Source organism: Mandrillus leucophaeus, unplaced genomic scaffold (assembly GCF_000951045.1).
Source record: "Mandrillus leucophaeus isolate KB7577 unplaced genomic scaffold, Mleu.le_1.0 Scaffold706, whole genome shotgun sequence".
Lineage (NCBI taxonomy): Eukaryota > Metazoa > Chordata > Mammalia > Primates > Cercopithecidae > Mandrillus > Mandrillus leucophaeus.
In genome coordinates this window covers 753,899-771,990 of record NW_012107653.1, presented here as the reverse complement: position 1 = coordinate 771,990, position 18,092 = coordinate 753,899, and the positions used below count along the sequence as shown (strand labels likewise).

Below are 18,092 nucleotides of genomic sequence, written 5' to 3'. Positions count from 1 at the left end.
AAAAATTAGCCAGGCATGGTGGTGGGCACCTATAATCCCAGCTACTCGAGAGGCTGAGGCAGAAGAACTGCTTGAACCCGGGAGGCAGAGGCTGCAGTGAGCCAAGATCACATCACTGCACTCCAACCGAGAAAACAGAGTAAGATTCCATCTCAGAAAAGAGAAAAAAAAGAAAAAAAAAGTAAAATCCTGTAGGCAGAAACCAGTACTGATGATGATTTAATGTGATCTTGTTTCCCTCCTCTGACTTCCCTCTACCTTGGAGTGTTAGTCACCCATCCCAATCCCAAACAACATGAAGGTGATGTCTCAGCTATCATTACTTTCTCTCTCCCCTAAACACACACACACACACACACACACACACACACACACACACACACGCACACACATTAATGAAATACTCAGGACAACAGCAGACACAAAGTAGTCTTCATTTCTTCCACACATTGGAAACATTTTCAATTACAGTTCAGCTTCTCTGAGGTCCACATCAAGTAGTAAAATACCAAGAGCACAGAAAAGCTGGGTTAGATAAAATCTCTGCTAATGAGGCACTAAGGGAGAGGCTTCGCTCAACAATTCCACTAGACAAGCTGGAGGTCCATGCAGGTGCCTGAGAAAAAGAGTCATTTTGGCTTATGCCCTGAAGGAATTCTACTCTGCACTTTCTCCTCAGAGTGTGCCTATGAAGTGCCACTGTAAAGAGAGGTCCTTGCTGAATGGCCACTAGTAAAATCCTAACAGAGAGCTAATCTGTTTGGGGAGCAGCTTTTTTAATAGTGGGGATTTTCTTCTCAGCCAGAGCTTCTCACTGGAATTAAAAAGACCCCAGCCACACTGACAGTTGCAGGTTCCACATTAGTCAGACTGTTTCCTGGGAAGTACTCTTAGCTGGTAAGTTGTCATATCCTCTGATCAGTCAGGCTATATTCTAGTGGGATTCTGGGCCTTCGGCTCAGTCCAGGAAAGCTCAGAAATGCATCAAGCAAATGAGCAGAGCTAGAAGGTCACTTTAGAGAGCCTAAAGTGTTTGAAGGCAAGTTATTCCAATCGACCTAGGTAAGAAGGGTGTGAATGGTATTTCTGACCCTTTCAACCATATAGTGGATACCCCCTGGTTCCAAACATAGTGGTAACTCTTAAGAAAATAAAACCTATTTGGGAGTTGCTCTTTCTTCTGATAGGCTTAACAGAAAAGTCAAGAAAATGATGGGTATCTCATCCATGAGCCTCATCCTTTCCTTCAATTTCATGGTTACTCTTGGCAACTCCCAACTCATCCTAAAATACCCAGAAAATAGAATCAGACAACACTTTGCCTTGCTTCAGTCTCAAAGGGTGGCTCTGGGTTCTCAACCCTGGTCCGAGGGTGCTGGTGGCAGCAGACACAGTGGAGGTAGTCTACTACATTATGGGCGAAGAGTGAGCGCAATGGATGCAAGTACTGGAAGAAAAGGAGCATGAAGCCAATGGAAATCAGATAAGCAATAATGAGCTGCAAGGCAATCAAGGAATGACAATAATTCAGTAACACTTTCGCTCCAAAGAACTTAAAAACCAAGACCATGATCACATTCTCTACCAACCTCACACTGTAGTGCAGGCCCATATGTCCCCAGTTCTGCCCTTTGTCGACAAGATCTCTGTCTGCCAACCTCAACTGCAAAGCTGACCAGCAAGAGAAGTTGATGCCAGCATAGAGGATGGTGACAGAAATCAGGACCACCAGAGTGCCGACCCGGCTGAAGTTTTTCTCAATGTTATTGGGCATCTGGGCACCACTCCTCCAGAACTTAATCCAGGGCTCAAAGAGGATGATCAGGAAGTTGAGCACTAGGAAGGGCACAGCCTTCAATTTCAAAGTAGCTGAGAAGAGTACTAGAATCAGGAGGCGGGAAGTGATCTCCAATGTCCGCCAGATGGTGATGCAAAGGACTTCTAGTGGCCCAAGGCGAATCTTGTAATCATCGTACTTGATCTGGATAGCCAACATATTGCAAAGGGTCGCCCCATAGGTGACAGATACCAGGGAAAATACCATTAGCACAACTGTTAAAAAAAAACAAAAACAGGCAATCAGTCAATGTTGGTAATGAAGGCTGTACTTATAACCCAGAGGTCCAGAGAGAGGACAGGTGAGACTTGAGAGCTCTAGTTAAGAGCAAATGCAAATATGATCACAGCTATGTAAACAAATAGCATGCATTTGAATAGACTTTCTCCAAAGGCGGCATATAAATGGCCAACAGGTATATGAAAAGGTGTTCAACATCACTAATCATCACAAAAATGCAAATCAAAACCACAATGAGATATCACCTCACAGCTGTTAGAATGGCTATTATTTAAAAAAAAATGAGTGTTGGTGCGGATGTGAGAAAAAAGACCCTTGTACACTGTGGGAACATAAATTGATACAGCCATTATGGAAAACAGTATGGAGGTTCTCCAAAAAAATTAAAAACAGAATGGCCAAATGATCAAATAATCCCACTGCTGGGTGTATACCTAAAGAAAATCAGTATCTCAAAGAGATATCTGCACTCCCATGTTCATTGTAGTATTATTCTCAATAGCCCAGCTATGGAAACAAACTCAGTATCTGTTGACAGATGAATGGATAAAGAAAATCTGGTGTGTGTGTGTGTATGAATATTATTCAACCATAAAATTAAGGAAACCCTGCCATCTGTGACAACACAGATGAACCTAGAGGACATTATGCTAAGTGAAATGAGCTAGATACATAAAGAAAAATACTGCATTGTCTTACTTATATGTGGAATCTAAAAAAGTTGAACTCTTAGAAACAGAGTAGAATGGGTGGTTACCAGGGGATGGGGCCTTAGGGAAATGGAAGGATTTTGATCAAAGGCTACAAACTTAGAGTTATAAGATGAATAAGTTTCAGAGCTCTAATGTACAACATGATGACTATAGTTGGCAATAATGTATTGTGTACTTGAAATTTTTAAAGAGAGTAGATCTTAAGTTTTACCACACACACATATATACACACACACACGTACAAAAATGGTGACTATGTGAGGTGATGAATGTGTTAGTTTGGTTGTGGTAATCATTTCACAATGTGTACATACATCAAAACATCACATTGTACACCTTGAATACATACAATAAAACAAAATAGATGCACAAAAAATTGAAAAAATGAACCAAAATATCTTTTTTTGTGTGTGATAGTCTTATATCAGTTTTAGAAATCTTTTTCTCTACATTGCTCTATTTTCTAAATTTCCCATGATGAACATATACTGTAACACTTTAATAATCATATAAATATATAAAATAAACTTCCTTAAAAAGCGTGGGTCTTAGAACATTGAGAAGTCACTAACATGAGAAGAGTACATATAAAGGTATCAGGCAGACTTTGCTGATGAAGCAGGCTTTGGAGCAAACATTGAATAAGGCAGAAAGAACTCTATCTGAAAAAATCCAGTCTTAGGAGACTCATAGAGAATGCCCTTGCTAATAGAAGTCCCTTCTTCGATGTATATCTTCTTCAAGGAACTAACGTTGTTTGTGTATTTCTAGAACACTTAACTTCAGTGATGTGTCAAAATGTGTATTGAAAATTCCATGCAGGCAGGAGGGACCATGTCTATTTTGCTCACTGCTGTATTCCCAGAGCCTAATATATTACCTGGAACATAGCAGGTGCTCAGTAAATGTTTGTGGAATTAATGAAGACTTCTGAGATTAGAGAGGTGCATAAAATACCTAATTAGGCTGGGCGTGGTGACTCATGCCTGTTATCCCAGCACACTGGGAGGCCAACACGGATGGATCACCTGAGGTCAGGAGTTTGAGACCAGCCTGGCCAACATGATGAAACCCCATCTCCACTAAAAATATAAGTATTAGTCAGGTGTGGTGGCGTGCACCTGTAATCCCAGCTACCTAGGACACTGAAGCAGGAGAATTGCTTGAACCCGGGAGGCAGAGGTTATAGTGGGCCGAGATTACACACTATGATCCAGCCTGGGCAACAGAGTGAGACTCTGTCTCAAAAAGAAAAAAAAATTAGCTGGGCATGATGGCATGCCTGTAATCCCAGCTGCTCAGGAGGCTGAGGCACGAGAATCACTTGAACCCAGGAAGCAGAGGTTGCAGTGAGTTGAGATCGCCCCACTGCACTCCAGCCTGAGCACCAGAGTGAGACTCCTTCTCAAAAAGAATAAATAAATAAATAAATAAATAAATAAATAAAACTAATTAGAAATCCTTGGTTCCAGCCGGGCACACGGTGGCTCACACCTGTAATTCCAGCACTTTGGGAGGCTGAGGTGGGTGGATCACCTGAGGTCAGGAGTTCAAGACCAGCCTGACCAACATGGTAAAACCCGGTCTCTACTAAAAATACAAAAATTAGCCAGGCGTGGTGGTGCATGCCTGTAAGGAGGAAGAGAAGAAAGGAAAGGAATGGAGAGGAGAGGAGAGGAGAGGAGAGGAGAGGAGGAAAGAAAGAAAGAAAGAAGGAAAGAAAGAAAGAAGGAAAGAAAGAAAAAGAAAGAAAGAAAGAAGGAAAGAAAGAAAGAGAAAGGGAAGAAGAGAGAAAGAAAGAAAGACGAAGGGAGGAAGGGAAGAGAGAGAAAGAAAGAGAGAAAGAAAAGGAGAAAGAAAGAAAAAGAGAAAGGAAGAAAGAAAAAGAAAGAAAGAAAGAAAGGAAGGAAGGAAGAAAGAGGAAGGGAGGAAGGGAAGAAGAGCGAGAGAAAGAAAAGGAGAAAGAAAGAAAAAGAGAAAGAAAGAAAAGGAGAAAGAAAAAGAAAGAAAGAGAAAGAAAGAAAGAAAGAAAGAGAAAGAAAGAAAGAAAGAAAGAAAGAAAGAAAGAAAGAAAGAAAGAAAGAAAGAAAGAAAGAAAGAGAGAAAGAAAGAAAATCCTTGGTTCAGTTGTATGGGAACTTTTGGAAGTCACTGAATATCTATGTGCCTCAGTTCTCAATTCACTGAGATACTCTAGAGTTGCTTATATTTGTCATCAGCAATGTCAATTCATTACCCCCATATGTTAGGAATCTCTGAATTTGCAGCAGGGTGGTTCAAAAAATTCAAAACCCTGTTGCCTCGCCCATGACATCCATGGAACCATATGTTAGAGTAGTGGCCCTAAAGAGCCAGGATGCTCCCTAACCTACCTAAGCCTCAACTACAGATGACACAGGTGGCCCTTTCCTTTTCTTTCTTTATGTCAAAGGATGCTGATTACTAAGAAAAGTCCAGTGCTCTCAAGAGAACTGGGAGGGCTGAGGAATACTCATCCAAAAGAAAAGCTGGAGCTTTCTGTTCCTATTAAAACACTTGATCTAGGGAAAAGGTGGCCATAGCGATGTCAACTTAATCTTTTACTTTTCATGGAGGAAAAGTTAAGATGTCCCCCAGGTAAACCCAAAAGGAAGCACAGCTCTGTTTCTGAGTTCTTCAGTTTTAAGTAGAGTGTTGGAATCTCAGAGACTGGAATGGGAGACTCTCGAAGTGGTGATTCTTGGCTTTCTCAACCATTCTCAGTCCCATCCTCAAGAGCTGATGCACCTTATGGAACTGGGAATGTCAGAGCATACATTCAGCTGTGTGGCGATGCTTTCCCTTACACTAGAACTCATTTATTGATTAGTAGTGTAACAGAAGGAAAAAAATCCTGATGCTTCCAATAAATGTCAAAACATTTTCAATCTGCGTCCCTACAAATAGACTCATGCCATAAAAGAACAAAATACACAGGCTCTGGAGGCAAACACCCTGAATTCCAATCCAATCTTTGCTTACAGGACCTTGGGGGAATATACTTAAACTCTCGGTGAGTCTGTTTCTTCATCTGTAAAATGAGAATAATAATTATCTCATAGGGTTGTGGTAAAGATTAAATAAACATTTACATGTAAAGGGCTTAGAGAAATGCTTAGAACCTAGTAAATTCTATCTTTTAGCTGTGTTCTTTCTTTTTCTTCCTTCTTCCCTTATTCTTTCTTGTCCTTTTTCTTCTCCTCCCCCTCCTCCTCTTTCTTCCTATTCTTTGTCATCTTCATCATCCCCGTGTTTCCAAAAGTATGGTAGGTGGGTTTACTTTACCTGGATACTATCCTGGTACTTAGAAAATCAGGTCATTTTAAAACTGATAGAACATCTGAAAGTAAGCCTTATAAAAATGTAAGACTCATAGCAAGAAAACTATACAACTTTACTGAAGAAAATGATACAATTTTACTGAGGTACATTTTAAAATATTTAATAAAATGGAGAGATTTATCATTTCACAATATGAAATCCATCAATCCTATAAACATGTAAATTCCCCCCAAATAACCTAAGCAATTTGATACCAATCTCAATCAGAATCTCAATGAAATGTTTTTTTCTTTTGCTGTTATTATTTTGCTTTGTTTTTTGTAGGAGGAATTGAAAAACTGATCTTGAAGATTAATCTACTTAGAAGATTGGGGAAAATTGTTCTACCAGATGAGAGATGCGATTGGCCTTTGTAAGAAAGGCACAAAATCTAAAAGCAATAAAGAATTTGAATACATAAAAATGTAATACTTCAGAATTCCAGAAGATACTACAAAGTGTATTGTGGATATTAAATATATCACACACATATTACTTGCATGACATGTATATACATGTTTAAAACATGTGTATGTACAAACAAAAAATATACAAATATATGCATACATACTCATTCACAGCAGAGAAAGGATTAATAACAAGAATAAGTAAATAGCTCCTAAAACTTAACATGAAAAAGACAACTCACTAGAAAAAGTGAGTAAAATATATAAACAAGCAATTCACAGAACACACAATGACCAAACACAAAAAGATGCTCAGCTTCATTCATAACCAAAGAAAGCCGATTATTTTAAAAGTCAATTATTTTATAATTATACAAATAAATGATATTGAGTTTAAGATATGAAGAAACAGAAACAGGCACATTTGCATACTGTTGGTGAGAGTATAAATTCATATACCTTTTTGGGAGAGTTATTTGGCAATATCAATAAAATTTTAAACATACATATCCTTCCACTCAGCAATTCTACTGCTATAAATTTGTCCTACAAAGTCTCATTTGAGGACACATGCATTTATAAAGATGTTTACTATGGCATAATTTGTAATTAGAAAAAAAACGTTTTTGTGAAAAATTAAAATTTGTGAGACTGACATAGGGTTCCTGCTGCCCCTCTTTCTTCCACAGTGTGAGGTCCTTAATCATGGCCTCCAAACATCTGCAGAAGTAAAGCATCATGGGAACTTAACTAAAGCTGTCCTGGGAAGAGAGGTTGTAATGAGGGGAAAAAATAACTTGGGGAGGTTGTGCTACCTTTTTTTTTTTTTCGAGACAATCAATAGAATCCTATCAGTAGAAAATTAGGAGAATAACAATAGTCTAATTCATATAAAGGAAACCCATATTATTGTTTATTATTGTGATACATGTATATATAAATAACTTGAGAAAAGATGTACTGGCATACCGTACTTTTGAAAAAGACTTTGTTGACAGAATGTTTCATACAGTCCATTTTTGGGCAAAAACATATACAATATATATTGTATGTATGTTTATGTTTACATAGTAAAAATAAGTCCAGGAGGATATATACTGGATAATTAACAGAGGTTATCTTTGGGGAGTGAGATTATGTTTCCTATTTTATATCTATTCTGTATGGTTTTTAATTTTTACTATAACCATGTCTGACTTTTGTAATTAAAAAAAAAAAGACCAAAATTAGTAATGCATGATCACGAAAAAAAAATTTCAAACCATACAGAAGAATTTAAAAAAGTAAGACTGCTGACTTTTCATTCCCACTCTGCAGAGGTAGTTTCTTGCATAATTTTCCAGAAATTTTCTGTGCATATACAATTACTTATACATCAATCTGTGCATGTATTACTTTTGTAATGTACTCCTTTATTTATTTATTTATTTATTTATTTATTTATTTATTTATTTATTTATTTATGAGACGGGAGTCTCCCTCTGTCGCCAAGGCTGGAGTGCAACGGTGCAATCTCGGCTCACTGCAACCTCCACCTCCCAGGTTCAAGCAATTCTCCTACTTCAGCCTCCCGAGTAGCTGGGATTACAGGCACCTGCCACCACGCGTAGCTAAATTTTTTTTTTTTTTTTTTTTTGAGACAGTCTCACTCTGTTGCCCAGGCTGGAGTGCAACAGCGAGATCAGGGCTCCCAGGTTCAAGTGATTCTCGTGCATCAGCCTCCCAAGTAGCTGGGATTATAAGCATCCGCCACCATGCCTGGATAATTTTTGTATTTTTAGTAGAGACAGGGTTTTGCCATTTTGGCCAGACTGGTCTCAACCTCCTGACCTCAGGCGATCCACCTGCCTCAGCCTCCCAAAGTGCTGGGATTACAGGCACCAGCCACCGTGCCCAGCCTTGACTTTTTAAAAAATATTTTTAGTAGAGATGGGGTTTCACCATGTTGGCCAGGATGGTTTTGAACTCCCGACTTCAAGTGATCTACCTGCCTCGGCCTCCCGAAGTGCTAGGATTACAGGCGTGAGCCACCATGCCCAGCTGTAATGTACACCTATTTTTATTAGATGATTTAAAGGAAAAGCATCATCATTTCTAAAGAGTTTTCTCCTCAAACTACTATGTATGTATGTGAAAAGCTTCAAGACCAACAGAACTTCAAGAACAATTCTTAGTGGGGAAAAAAGACAAAAGAGGGCAAATTTCCTCCTTACCTTATTTGAGACATGGGACTTTGCCAAACAGGGCTAGAACCTAATAATTAGGAAATGGTCCAAAGCTGTACCCACACCTATACCAGCGCCTGCCCAAGCAGATGAAGCACATCTCAGGCTGTTAAAATTCATTAACAACAATTTATCTCAACTTTGAAAACACTGACTCACATTTCATCCACTGCTAGAGGTCGTACTCATTTCAGGATCCCTTTTTTACAAGTGGGAAATTAGGTCAGTGATTGCTTTGTAACTTCCTCCAAAGATCGCAGTGAAGGTCAGAACTTGGACCAGGCCTCACTCTCATTAGTATTCACCCCACACTCCTTTTCTTTCTCTCCACTGGCATTAGCAGAAATGATTCAATCACTGGTTCCCAAATGTGGCTGATCAAAATCAACTGGGGTAACTTTTAGAAATACATATTCCTGCCCCAGCCACACTCTAAGATTGACTCAAGTCTGGGGACCGAATATAATTTCAAAAAGAAGCTCATCACATGATTCTGATGATCAGTACTAGTTGTGAACCTCTTATTGAAGACTGCCATCCTTAAACAAACAAAACAACTAACAGCATAATTTAAACATTTTGGGCAAGGGAAAATATCCTACTGACTGCTGGTATTATTAGCTTCTTCTGGGCCCAGAGAAGGCTTATCTGTGACATTTTTAGTCTAAACAGCTTACCTGTTTAAGAAATCTGGCAGGCTTGAGATGTCTGACTCCACAAGTTCTTTGACAGTCTCCCAGTGCTGTCTAATAGAACTTTCTGTGATGATGGAAATGTTTATACCTGTGCCATCCAATACAGTAGTTGCTAGCCACGCATGGCTACTGAGAACTTGAAATGTAGCTAGTATCAACGGGCAAGTTTTTAATTTTATTTAAGTTAAATAGCCACATGAAGCTAGTGGCCAGTATATTAGACAGCTTGGGTCTAGACTTCTAAAACCCTTGATTTAACTGGAGCCCTCCCCTCTCCTGACCCCACTCACCTCTACCCAGGGGAACCTCTGCAGAGATCAGGCTCACATAGAGCTGATAGGTCAGCTGGGGCACTGAGCCCAGGAAGGCTTGGATCTGTGACATACGTTTGTAGGCATTGCGGTGCATAGCCAGGGTCCGGATGGAGTGGCCCACCTCCCATTCTATCAGCACCTCCTCGCCATCTATTAGCATCTTCTTTCGGGTGAGGCTGACATAGGGCTCCTCCTGCTCCTCTTTCTTCCACAGTGTGAGGTACTTAATCATGGCCTCCAAACATCTGCAGAAGTAAAGCATCATGCGAACTTAACTAAAGCTGTCCTGGGAAGGGAGGTTGTAATGAGGGGAAAAAAATAACTTGGGGAGGCTGTGCTACTTCTGTATTTTATTTATTTTATTTTATTTTATTTTTGAGACAAAGTCTTACTCTGTCACCCTGGCTGGAGTACAGTGGCACAATCATGATTCATTGCAGCCTTGACCTCCTGGTCTCAAGTGATCCTCCCATCTCAGCCTTCTGAGTAGCTAGGAATACAGGCACATGCCACCATGCCAGCTATTTTTAATCTGTGTAGAGATGAGATCTAGACATGTTGCCCAGACTGGTCTCGAACCCCTGGGCTCAAGAAATCCTACTGCCTTGACCCAAAGTGCTGGGATCCTAAAGTGCTGGGATCACACGTGTGAGACACCATGGCCGGCCTGCACTACTTTTTGTCTTTTTCTCTCTCCTGCTCTGATCATTTCTCATAAGTCAAAGGGTGGATCATGCCTTCTACAAATTACATGAATCGAAATCCTTTTTTGTCCAGTCATTGACTATCCTAAGAACACCATTTCAGAAGTACTTGTTTGAGGACTTGAGGAATTGTTTTGTCTTTTTAAGAATAGGCCTATGGCAGGTACAAAAGTGCCTTGAACACAAAGGTATTAAGTCAATACTGTTTTCCTAGCGAAATGATGAAGGTTCCAAAAGGACCTGTTTTCTTACCTCAAATTCGTGAGGTAAAGCATTCCTCACTCAAAGCATTCAGCTCCATAACCAAGGTTTTAGATTCTGCTTTTTCTTTATTAATTTAATTTAATTTAATTTAATTTAATTTTGAGACAGAGTCTTGCTCTGTCACCCAGGCTGAAGTGCAGTGGCACGATCTCGGCTCACTGTAACCTCTGCCTCCCGGGTTCAAGCGATTCTCCTGCCTCAGCCTCCTGAGTAGCTGGGATTACAGGCACGTGCCACCACGTCTAAGTTTTTTTTTTTTTTTTTGTATTTTTAGTAGAGATGGGTTTTCACCATATTGGCCAGGCTGGTCTTGAACTCCTGACCTCAGGTGATCCACCCGCCTCAGCCTCCCAAAGTGCTGGGATTACAGGTGTGAGCCACTGCACCTGGCCAGATTCTGCTTTTTCAAGAAAGGGCTCATAACTATATCTCAGCCAAAAAGTCTTGGGAGAGATCAGGGAAAAAAAAATATCTCATATACACAGGAAGCAATGAAAGCAACAAAGGTACTTAAAAGACGACAACTCAAACCTGAATGAACTACAAACCTAGGCCCTCGAAAGATCACTGTAATAGTTACTTTTTGTGCCTCTTGACCTGTTCGTGGACAGAAGCCTTTTAAACTGGATTCTTTCTTTACAAAGAGAAAAACATCCTTATGAAAGTCTATCATCCTTGGAATAAGGGTAAAATGACATTTCCTGCTATGCCCCTCCTATCTCCCCCATACAAATCAGAAGTCTATAGCAGTTCTGATGTGGTAAGTGGAAGACAAGCAACTAGAACATCTTGTTCTGGAACACCTGAGTTACCACTTCCCTACTCACCTTGAACGAATAAAAACTGTGGACTACTTATGACTAGTAAGAACATTTGTAGTGGACATTAAGGCATCTTGCCTAATAGACTGAGGTCAAGGGTTGTATTTATCTTGTTTACAGCTCTTATCACTTAGTGGGTATTTGAGAAATATTTGCTGAGTAAATGAAAGAATAAGAAGGAAGAAAATAATACAGGGTAAGCAATTATGTGAGGAGAGGATAATAATAACAGCAATGAAATTTAACAGAAAAGTAGACCAAAGACAAGCCCAGAGGTTGATATGCTCTCTAGCCTTTAGTTCCTGATAAGGAAAATTTGGAACATATGCTGGCTGCCAGTCTCCATAGATCACCCTAAGATTGATGCATGTGTACCACTCTGAAGCATGTAGTTTGAAATTTTCACCTTCTAGGGACAAACTCTAAGACCTGGGAAAGAAAAAGATGCAAAGAAAGAACAGAGAAGAAAAAGCAACACTTTTTTCTGATTCTTGTTCTGCATAAGTGCATTTTAAATGAAAAATTTTATATTTTAATCCAAACCCATCAGTACTATTGCTAAATTGGAGAACAGTATTGGAGAAGGTGGTGGCATGAAATGTTCCATTTACATTTACATAAATGTTCCGTTTCTATTCTCAAGGCTATTTTCTGGTTTAAGTAAGGGTGTTTGCCCATTTATAAGCTTCAATAAATTAGAGCACATTTTCATTTCAGAAGTATGCTTGCATTTCATGTAAGGCACCCAGACCCTACAAGCACTTTCATGTGCCTGATAGCACTAATCAAGTTCCTACCTATCTAACAAGTAATTGGCCTTGAAAATAAACAAATCCAGAGTATAATTTGTGAGTTTTTAATTATCTTTTCTCTGCTGTGGGCTTAGCTGCCTGAGGTTATAAATGCTTCCCAATCATTTCTAGCGGAAGCTAAACAACAAAAATGAAAAACAGTACTCAACACTCCACACAGAGGGTTCACAAAGCAAACAAAGGAAGTCAAAAAGAGGGGAGGGTGCAGCTGGGTACTTTCTGAAATTTGTATCTTGAGAGTTTTCGATTGGTTAACTCAATATATTGCATTTGAAAAAGGAGGGACGAATGGTTTATTTGGTCCTCTAGTGACATCTTTAAATTTCTTGGTTTCAAGGTCAAGATGAGGTCTTCCTTTTACAGCTTAACTTCAAAGATTTAGAACCATAAAGGATCTTTAGATTACCCAGTCCAAAGGTGCATATAGGCCAGCTGAGTTACATCTGACCAATAGAAATGGTTTGGCCCATCCTGTGTTGTTGTTGTTGTTTTAGTCAGCTGTGAAAATTTAAAATCATGACATTTCATGTAAAAATCCTGTCTTTGGAGCATCTCCTGAAAACTTAGTAGATCTGGCAATACTGGGTCTGAATTCCAACATGGAAACAACGGGCCAGGGCTCTAGAGGGGCTACCTCCTTCAGGCAGGTCATGAAGATTTCAGATTACCATGGTATTCACTACTCCTCAGTATTTCTCTAACACTGAGACTTTGTTTTCATTTATCATCACACACAAGGCTACTGTTTTTTCTTATACTAGGCCTGCTCCATTCATTTATGATACCTGCCTGGTCCATGCAAGTGTTTGAGTTTGAGACCCATGATTTAGACTAACCCATTTGCTTTACAGATGAGAGAACTGTATATGCCTTCCTGTGAAGACATCTTCAGAGATTTTACCAAGAACACACAACCAGTCAATGACAGAGGGAAGACTAGACTCCAAATCTCCTGAATTTCAGGCCACTGTTTCTGTTGATATCCCATATTCTCTCTGATGGAGCCTAATCAATTCCTCCCCACTTAAAAATGTATTGATAAAAAAATTTTCTGGCTTTATTGAGGTATAAATGACAAATAAAAATTATATATATGTACATACATGAAATTTTATAAAGGAGTGAGTTCCATCCTTAATCAGTTTCACAAACTGTTTTTAGTTGTCTAATGATGAAGTATCTTCCCATTGCAACACTCTGACCCATATTCCTCGGCTGACTGCAGTCGTCTACCTCTCTTGCAATCAAGACAAATGTGGTCCATTCCTTACTCCTGAACTCATAAATTTTGCAACATCTCTCTACCTTGAAAACCCCACAGCATCCAGATGAGACTGTTGACAGAGATGCCTGTCTTCCTAGGATTAAGTACATTCTCTCCACTTGAAGGCAATCTGAATGGAAATACTTGATACTATTAAATTGTGCTACTGCATCCACATAGAGAGATGAACTGTCTTCCTTTGTCCCCTCCTAACTTTTTATCTTTATTGCAGAAATATACAAAGAGATAAACAGGAGACTGATAAACCGACAGAGAATGAACTACATTGAGTTGGGGTACCAGATTATCACAGATGGTTTAAAATATTTTCCAGATGTCAAATTACATTGAAAATTTGAAAATGGCAGTAGCACCAGCCCAAGCAGCTCAGGGTAAAGAAACTCTTATCCAATTTACAAAGCATCCAAAAGGTAGAGTCGAAATTACACTCAGGCCAGGCACAGTGGCTGACTTTGGGAGGCTGAGGCAGGAAGATCACTTGAGCCCAGTCTACATAACGAGACCCCATCTCTACAATTTTTTTTGTTTTGTTTTTTGAGATGGAGTCTCACTCTATCGCCCAGGCTGGAGTGCAGTGGCACCCATCTTGGCTCATTGCAACCTCCACCTTCCGGGTTCAAGTGATTCTCCTGTCTCAGCCACCAGAGTAGCTGGGATTACAGATGTGCGCCACCACTGCCAGCTGATTTTTAGTAGAGATGGGGTTTCACCATGTTGGCCAGGCTGGTCTTGAACTCCTGACCTCAGGTGATCCGCCCACCTCAGCCTCCCAAAGTGCTGGGATTACATGTGTGAGTCACCACACCTGGCCTAGAATTTTTTTAAAAAAATTAACCAGGCATGGTGACACATGCCTTTGGTCCCAGCTACTTGGAGGCTGAGGTGGGAGGATCGCTTGATCCCAGGAGATCAAGGCTGCAGTGAGTCAGGATTGCACCACTGCACTGTAGCCTGGGAGACAGAGCAAGACCTTGTCTTAGAAAAAAAAAAATTAAAAAAATAAAATTACACACTCTGCAGCTATGGCCTTCATGCACAGGGTGATCACGTCTTGTTGTTCCCATACTAGTTCACACAGCCCAAATCCAGACAGCAAACATTCTCTAATAAAGTCTTGTAAATAGTATCGTTCATTGTTTTGGAACACAGGTACATACCACATGTTCATCATGGTGGCATTTAAGATTTCAGATAAGTTTTTTGGATGGTAGACAGGGAAGCCGAGAGTGGGAGGAAATGAGAGAACTGATTAGAGCCATAGTAGCCATCTTGTAAATCTTTCATCTTTCTCTGCCCAAGTCTGGGGTGGGGTTCGGGGGGTAAAGAAAAGATTTAAAAATTGCTCACCTGATAACAGGTCCCAAGAGGATTAGATGCATAAATAATGATAGCGGTTTATCTTTGGCTAGATCTCTGTGGACAAAAATGAGGGTCAACTGGACCATAATGGATGAAAACATAAAGAAAGAAAAGGTGTATGTCATCCAGTAAGTTTCACTATTCTTTCGATAGATTCTAACCATGTACAAAGCAGATGCAGCCTCCCCACAGTACAAAAAGGTGGAGAAAAGGATGCTAAATGGAAAAGTAAATCGGGGGTTGGTTCCACGGATGACATCTTCCTGCAGAGATGAAACCGGATCCACATTTGGCTCCTCAGGAATTTCATAAACTCTGTCCATTGTTGAGGTTCTTTCTGAATGTTGTGGTCTGGTGTTCATAGCACCCTCCCATCCATCCCCAAGAGAACCCTGTAGCCGCTGCAGTCCAAGTATAGGTGAGAAGAGCTCTGTCAAGTCCCGTTTGGGAACAGAGATTCACTAGTTAGAGCAAGAAACCGCTCTCTTCTAGACTCAGATTCGACTTGGAGTCTGGGATGGAAAACCCAGGAGTACCACTTTGAACTCGACTCTTGATTGGCCCAGGATTCCAATCGTCAACATACTTGCTGTGAAACTTGAACAAGACAAAAGCAAGCATCTCAGCGCCCCATCCAGAGTCCAACTCCAGGGACGTGAAGAGTCATGAGAACAGCGGCTTCTGTGGCAGCTCCTTTTGCAGCCCCTCAGGCAGGGAGTAGCCAATCTGTTGGGAGCACCGACACTCAACAGCTCCTCACAAAGAGTGCTGACCAGTGTGTTCTCTCAAGTCAGCGGAGAGCTGAGCCAGGGCAGAAGAGGGGGCGCAACCGGGATTCAGTTAAGTGCCTAGGTATCCTAGCTATTGCTAGGCTGTAGCTATCAGCTCGCCCGCTCACCTGCGCGCTCTCAGGACCTTTGCTGAGTCCAGGGTTCTCAGGATAGCTCCTCGGATTCCCCAGCCCCGCCCCCAAGACCGCCTGGCCCGGGACTGGAGAGCAGTGTTGAGGGAAAGAAGCAGAGCGCGCTCGCTCTACAGGATCAAGAAAAGGCTGGAGGGGCTGCTTCTCCTCGGAGAAACTTTGCTAGTGAGAGGCACGACGTGCGGGTCGCCAACCTGGCTGGACGGATGTCGCCAAACTCTTGGACGCCGTCTGCTGCCAGGGTCCTGCCTGGCCTGCGATTCCAGCTGCGAGAGGCCGGCAGCTTCAAAAACTAAGGCACCGGGACGGCGGGGGCGGGCGAGATGGGCGGGACAGCTGGGGCCAAACAAAACCAGCCAGAGTGTTCCCGGGCAGGCGGCCAGCCGAGGGATGCTCCTTGAAGAGTGGCGGGACAAAAGGGGCTTGGGCCGCTCTTCAGAAGCACTTCTGACCACGACCTCCAGACCCAGGCGGAAGCCACAGCTTTACTCTTCCCTAAGAGCAGCAGGCGCCCACTTCTACCCCGCCCTCCCTAACTAGTTAAGTGACTTGCTCCAACACTCATTCTACCCACGCGGTTAGGCAGGTGTGTCTCCCTCGGCCGCAGGGTTGAACCTCCCTAGGTCCTATTGCCCTCCAGATAATATCATGAGAGGGTGAACCTGGGAGGAATTGGGCCAGAGTTTTCAGCGGAGGGAAGATGGAACAGGATAAAGGTCAAGACTCAAGGTCAGCCTACAGACACTGAAAGCTCATATTTTATGCCTTGATTTCTCCACTTGCAAAATGAGGCCAGGATAGGAGCTTTAGAAAGAACTTACAGGTCTTTGGTTGAAAGGTTATGAAGAGGTGCCAAATTCTAAACAGACTGGCAAAAAGCCAAGAGAGAGCTGTTAGTAAAAACTGAGAGGGGTGTCTTAAAGAGCTTTGCAAATTACCTGTATTCTTAAGTGTAATCCTCCCCTACCTCACTGAGCTTTCGTTTGCGTGTCTTCATTTGCATAATTCTAAACCTCAGAGAAAAAGAGAAAACATCTGCCTCCTGGTAATAATATAAATGTAGGCCAGGCACAGTGGCTCACGCCTGTAATCCCAGCACTTTGGGAGGCTGAGGCCGGCAGATCACTTGAGGTCAGGAGTTCGAGACCAGTCTGGCCAACATGTTGAAACCCCATCTCTACTAAAACTACAAAAATCAGCCGGGCGTGGTGGTGCATGACTGTAATCCCAGCTACTCAGGAGGCTGAGGCAGGAGAATCACTTGAACCCGGAAGGCAGAGGTTGCAGTGAGCCGAGACTGCACCACTGCACTCTGGTCTGGGCAACAGAGCAAGACTACGTCATAATAATAATAATAATAATAATAATAATAATAATAATAATAATGTAGCAGAGCCTGTGCCAGTCTCCTTTTGCTGCAGGAAGTCAGTAAAACAAATCTATGTGAGGAGTGGCCAAGTAGCAGCCACCAAAATGATGGCCTCCAGGTAGTCCTGTCTTATGTTGCTTTTTAAGGTTTCTATGATTGCTGCCTCCTTTCCCCAGGGCTGATTCAGGGACAGATTCAACATCTAAAGGTTGTGGCATTCTGAAGCAGACTCCACATCTTGGTCTGCACCTATGCCAGCATCTAGGCTAGGAGGCTGCTCCTTTCTCCTTTCCATTTCATGAAGGAGGTCAACACTATTGAGAACAACTTCAGAGAGTGTTCTTTATCTTATTAGTTGGGACATTTCAACTGGGACAAGGTTCTCCAGCACCAGTATATGGTGCAGAACCTCTTTCGGCTGCTCTAGTTACCTGTTCACAAGGTGAATCTCAGGCAAGGTGACCAATTAATCCCATTTCACTGGGATAGGGGGAGTTGGTCCCCCTAACATGGGAGAGTCAGCTGGGCACGGTGGCTCACGCCTGTAATCCCAGCATTTTGGGAAGCCAAGGCGGGTGAATCGCCTGAGGTCAGGAGTTTGAGACCAGCCTGACCAACATGGTGAAATCCCGTCTCTACTAAAAATTCAAAAGTAGCTGGGCATGGTGGTGGGCATCTGTAATCCCAGCTACTCGGGAGGCTGAGGCAGGAGAACCCCTTGAACTCAGGAGGCAGAGGTTGCAGTGAGCTAAGATAGCACCATTGCACTCCAGCCTGGGTGACAAG

The 18,092-nt window shown here is 41.7% G+C and overlaps 1 protein-coding gene across 1 annotated transcript; it reads right to left on the bottom strand.

The window, feature by feature from the left end:
- Positions 1 to 418: 418 nt before the first annotated feature.
- XKRX (XK, Kell blood group complex subunit-related, X-linked) lies at positions 419 to 16,482 on the bottom strand. Its single transcript, XM_011964797.1, has 3 exons — positions 15,004 to 16,482; positions 9,747 to 10,015; positions 419 to 2,052 (listed from the first exon to the last, which is right to left on the bottom strand). The coding sequence occupies exons 1-3, from the start codon at positions 15,375 to 15,377 to the stop codon at positions 1,307 to 1,309; spliced, it is 1,389 nt and encodes a 462-aa protein (XP_011820187.1). The 5' UTR covers positions 15,378 to 16,482; the 3' UTR covers positions 419 to 1,306.
- Positions 16,483 to 18,092: the final 1,610 nt, after the last annotated feature.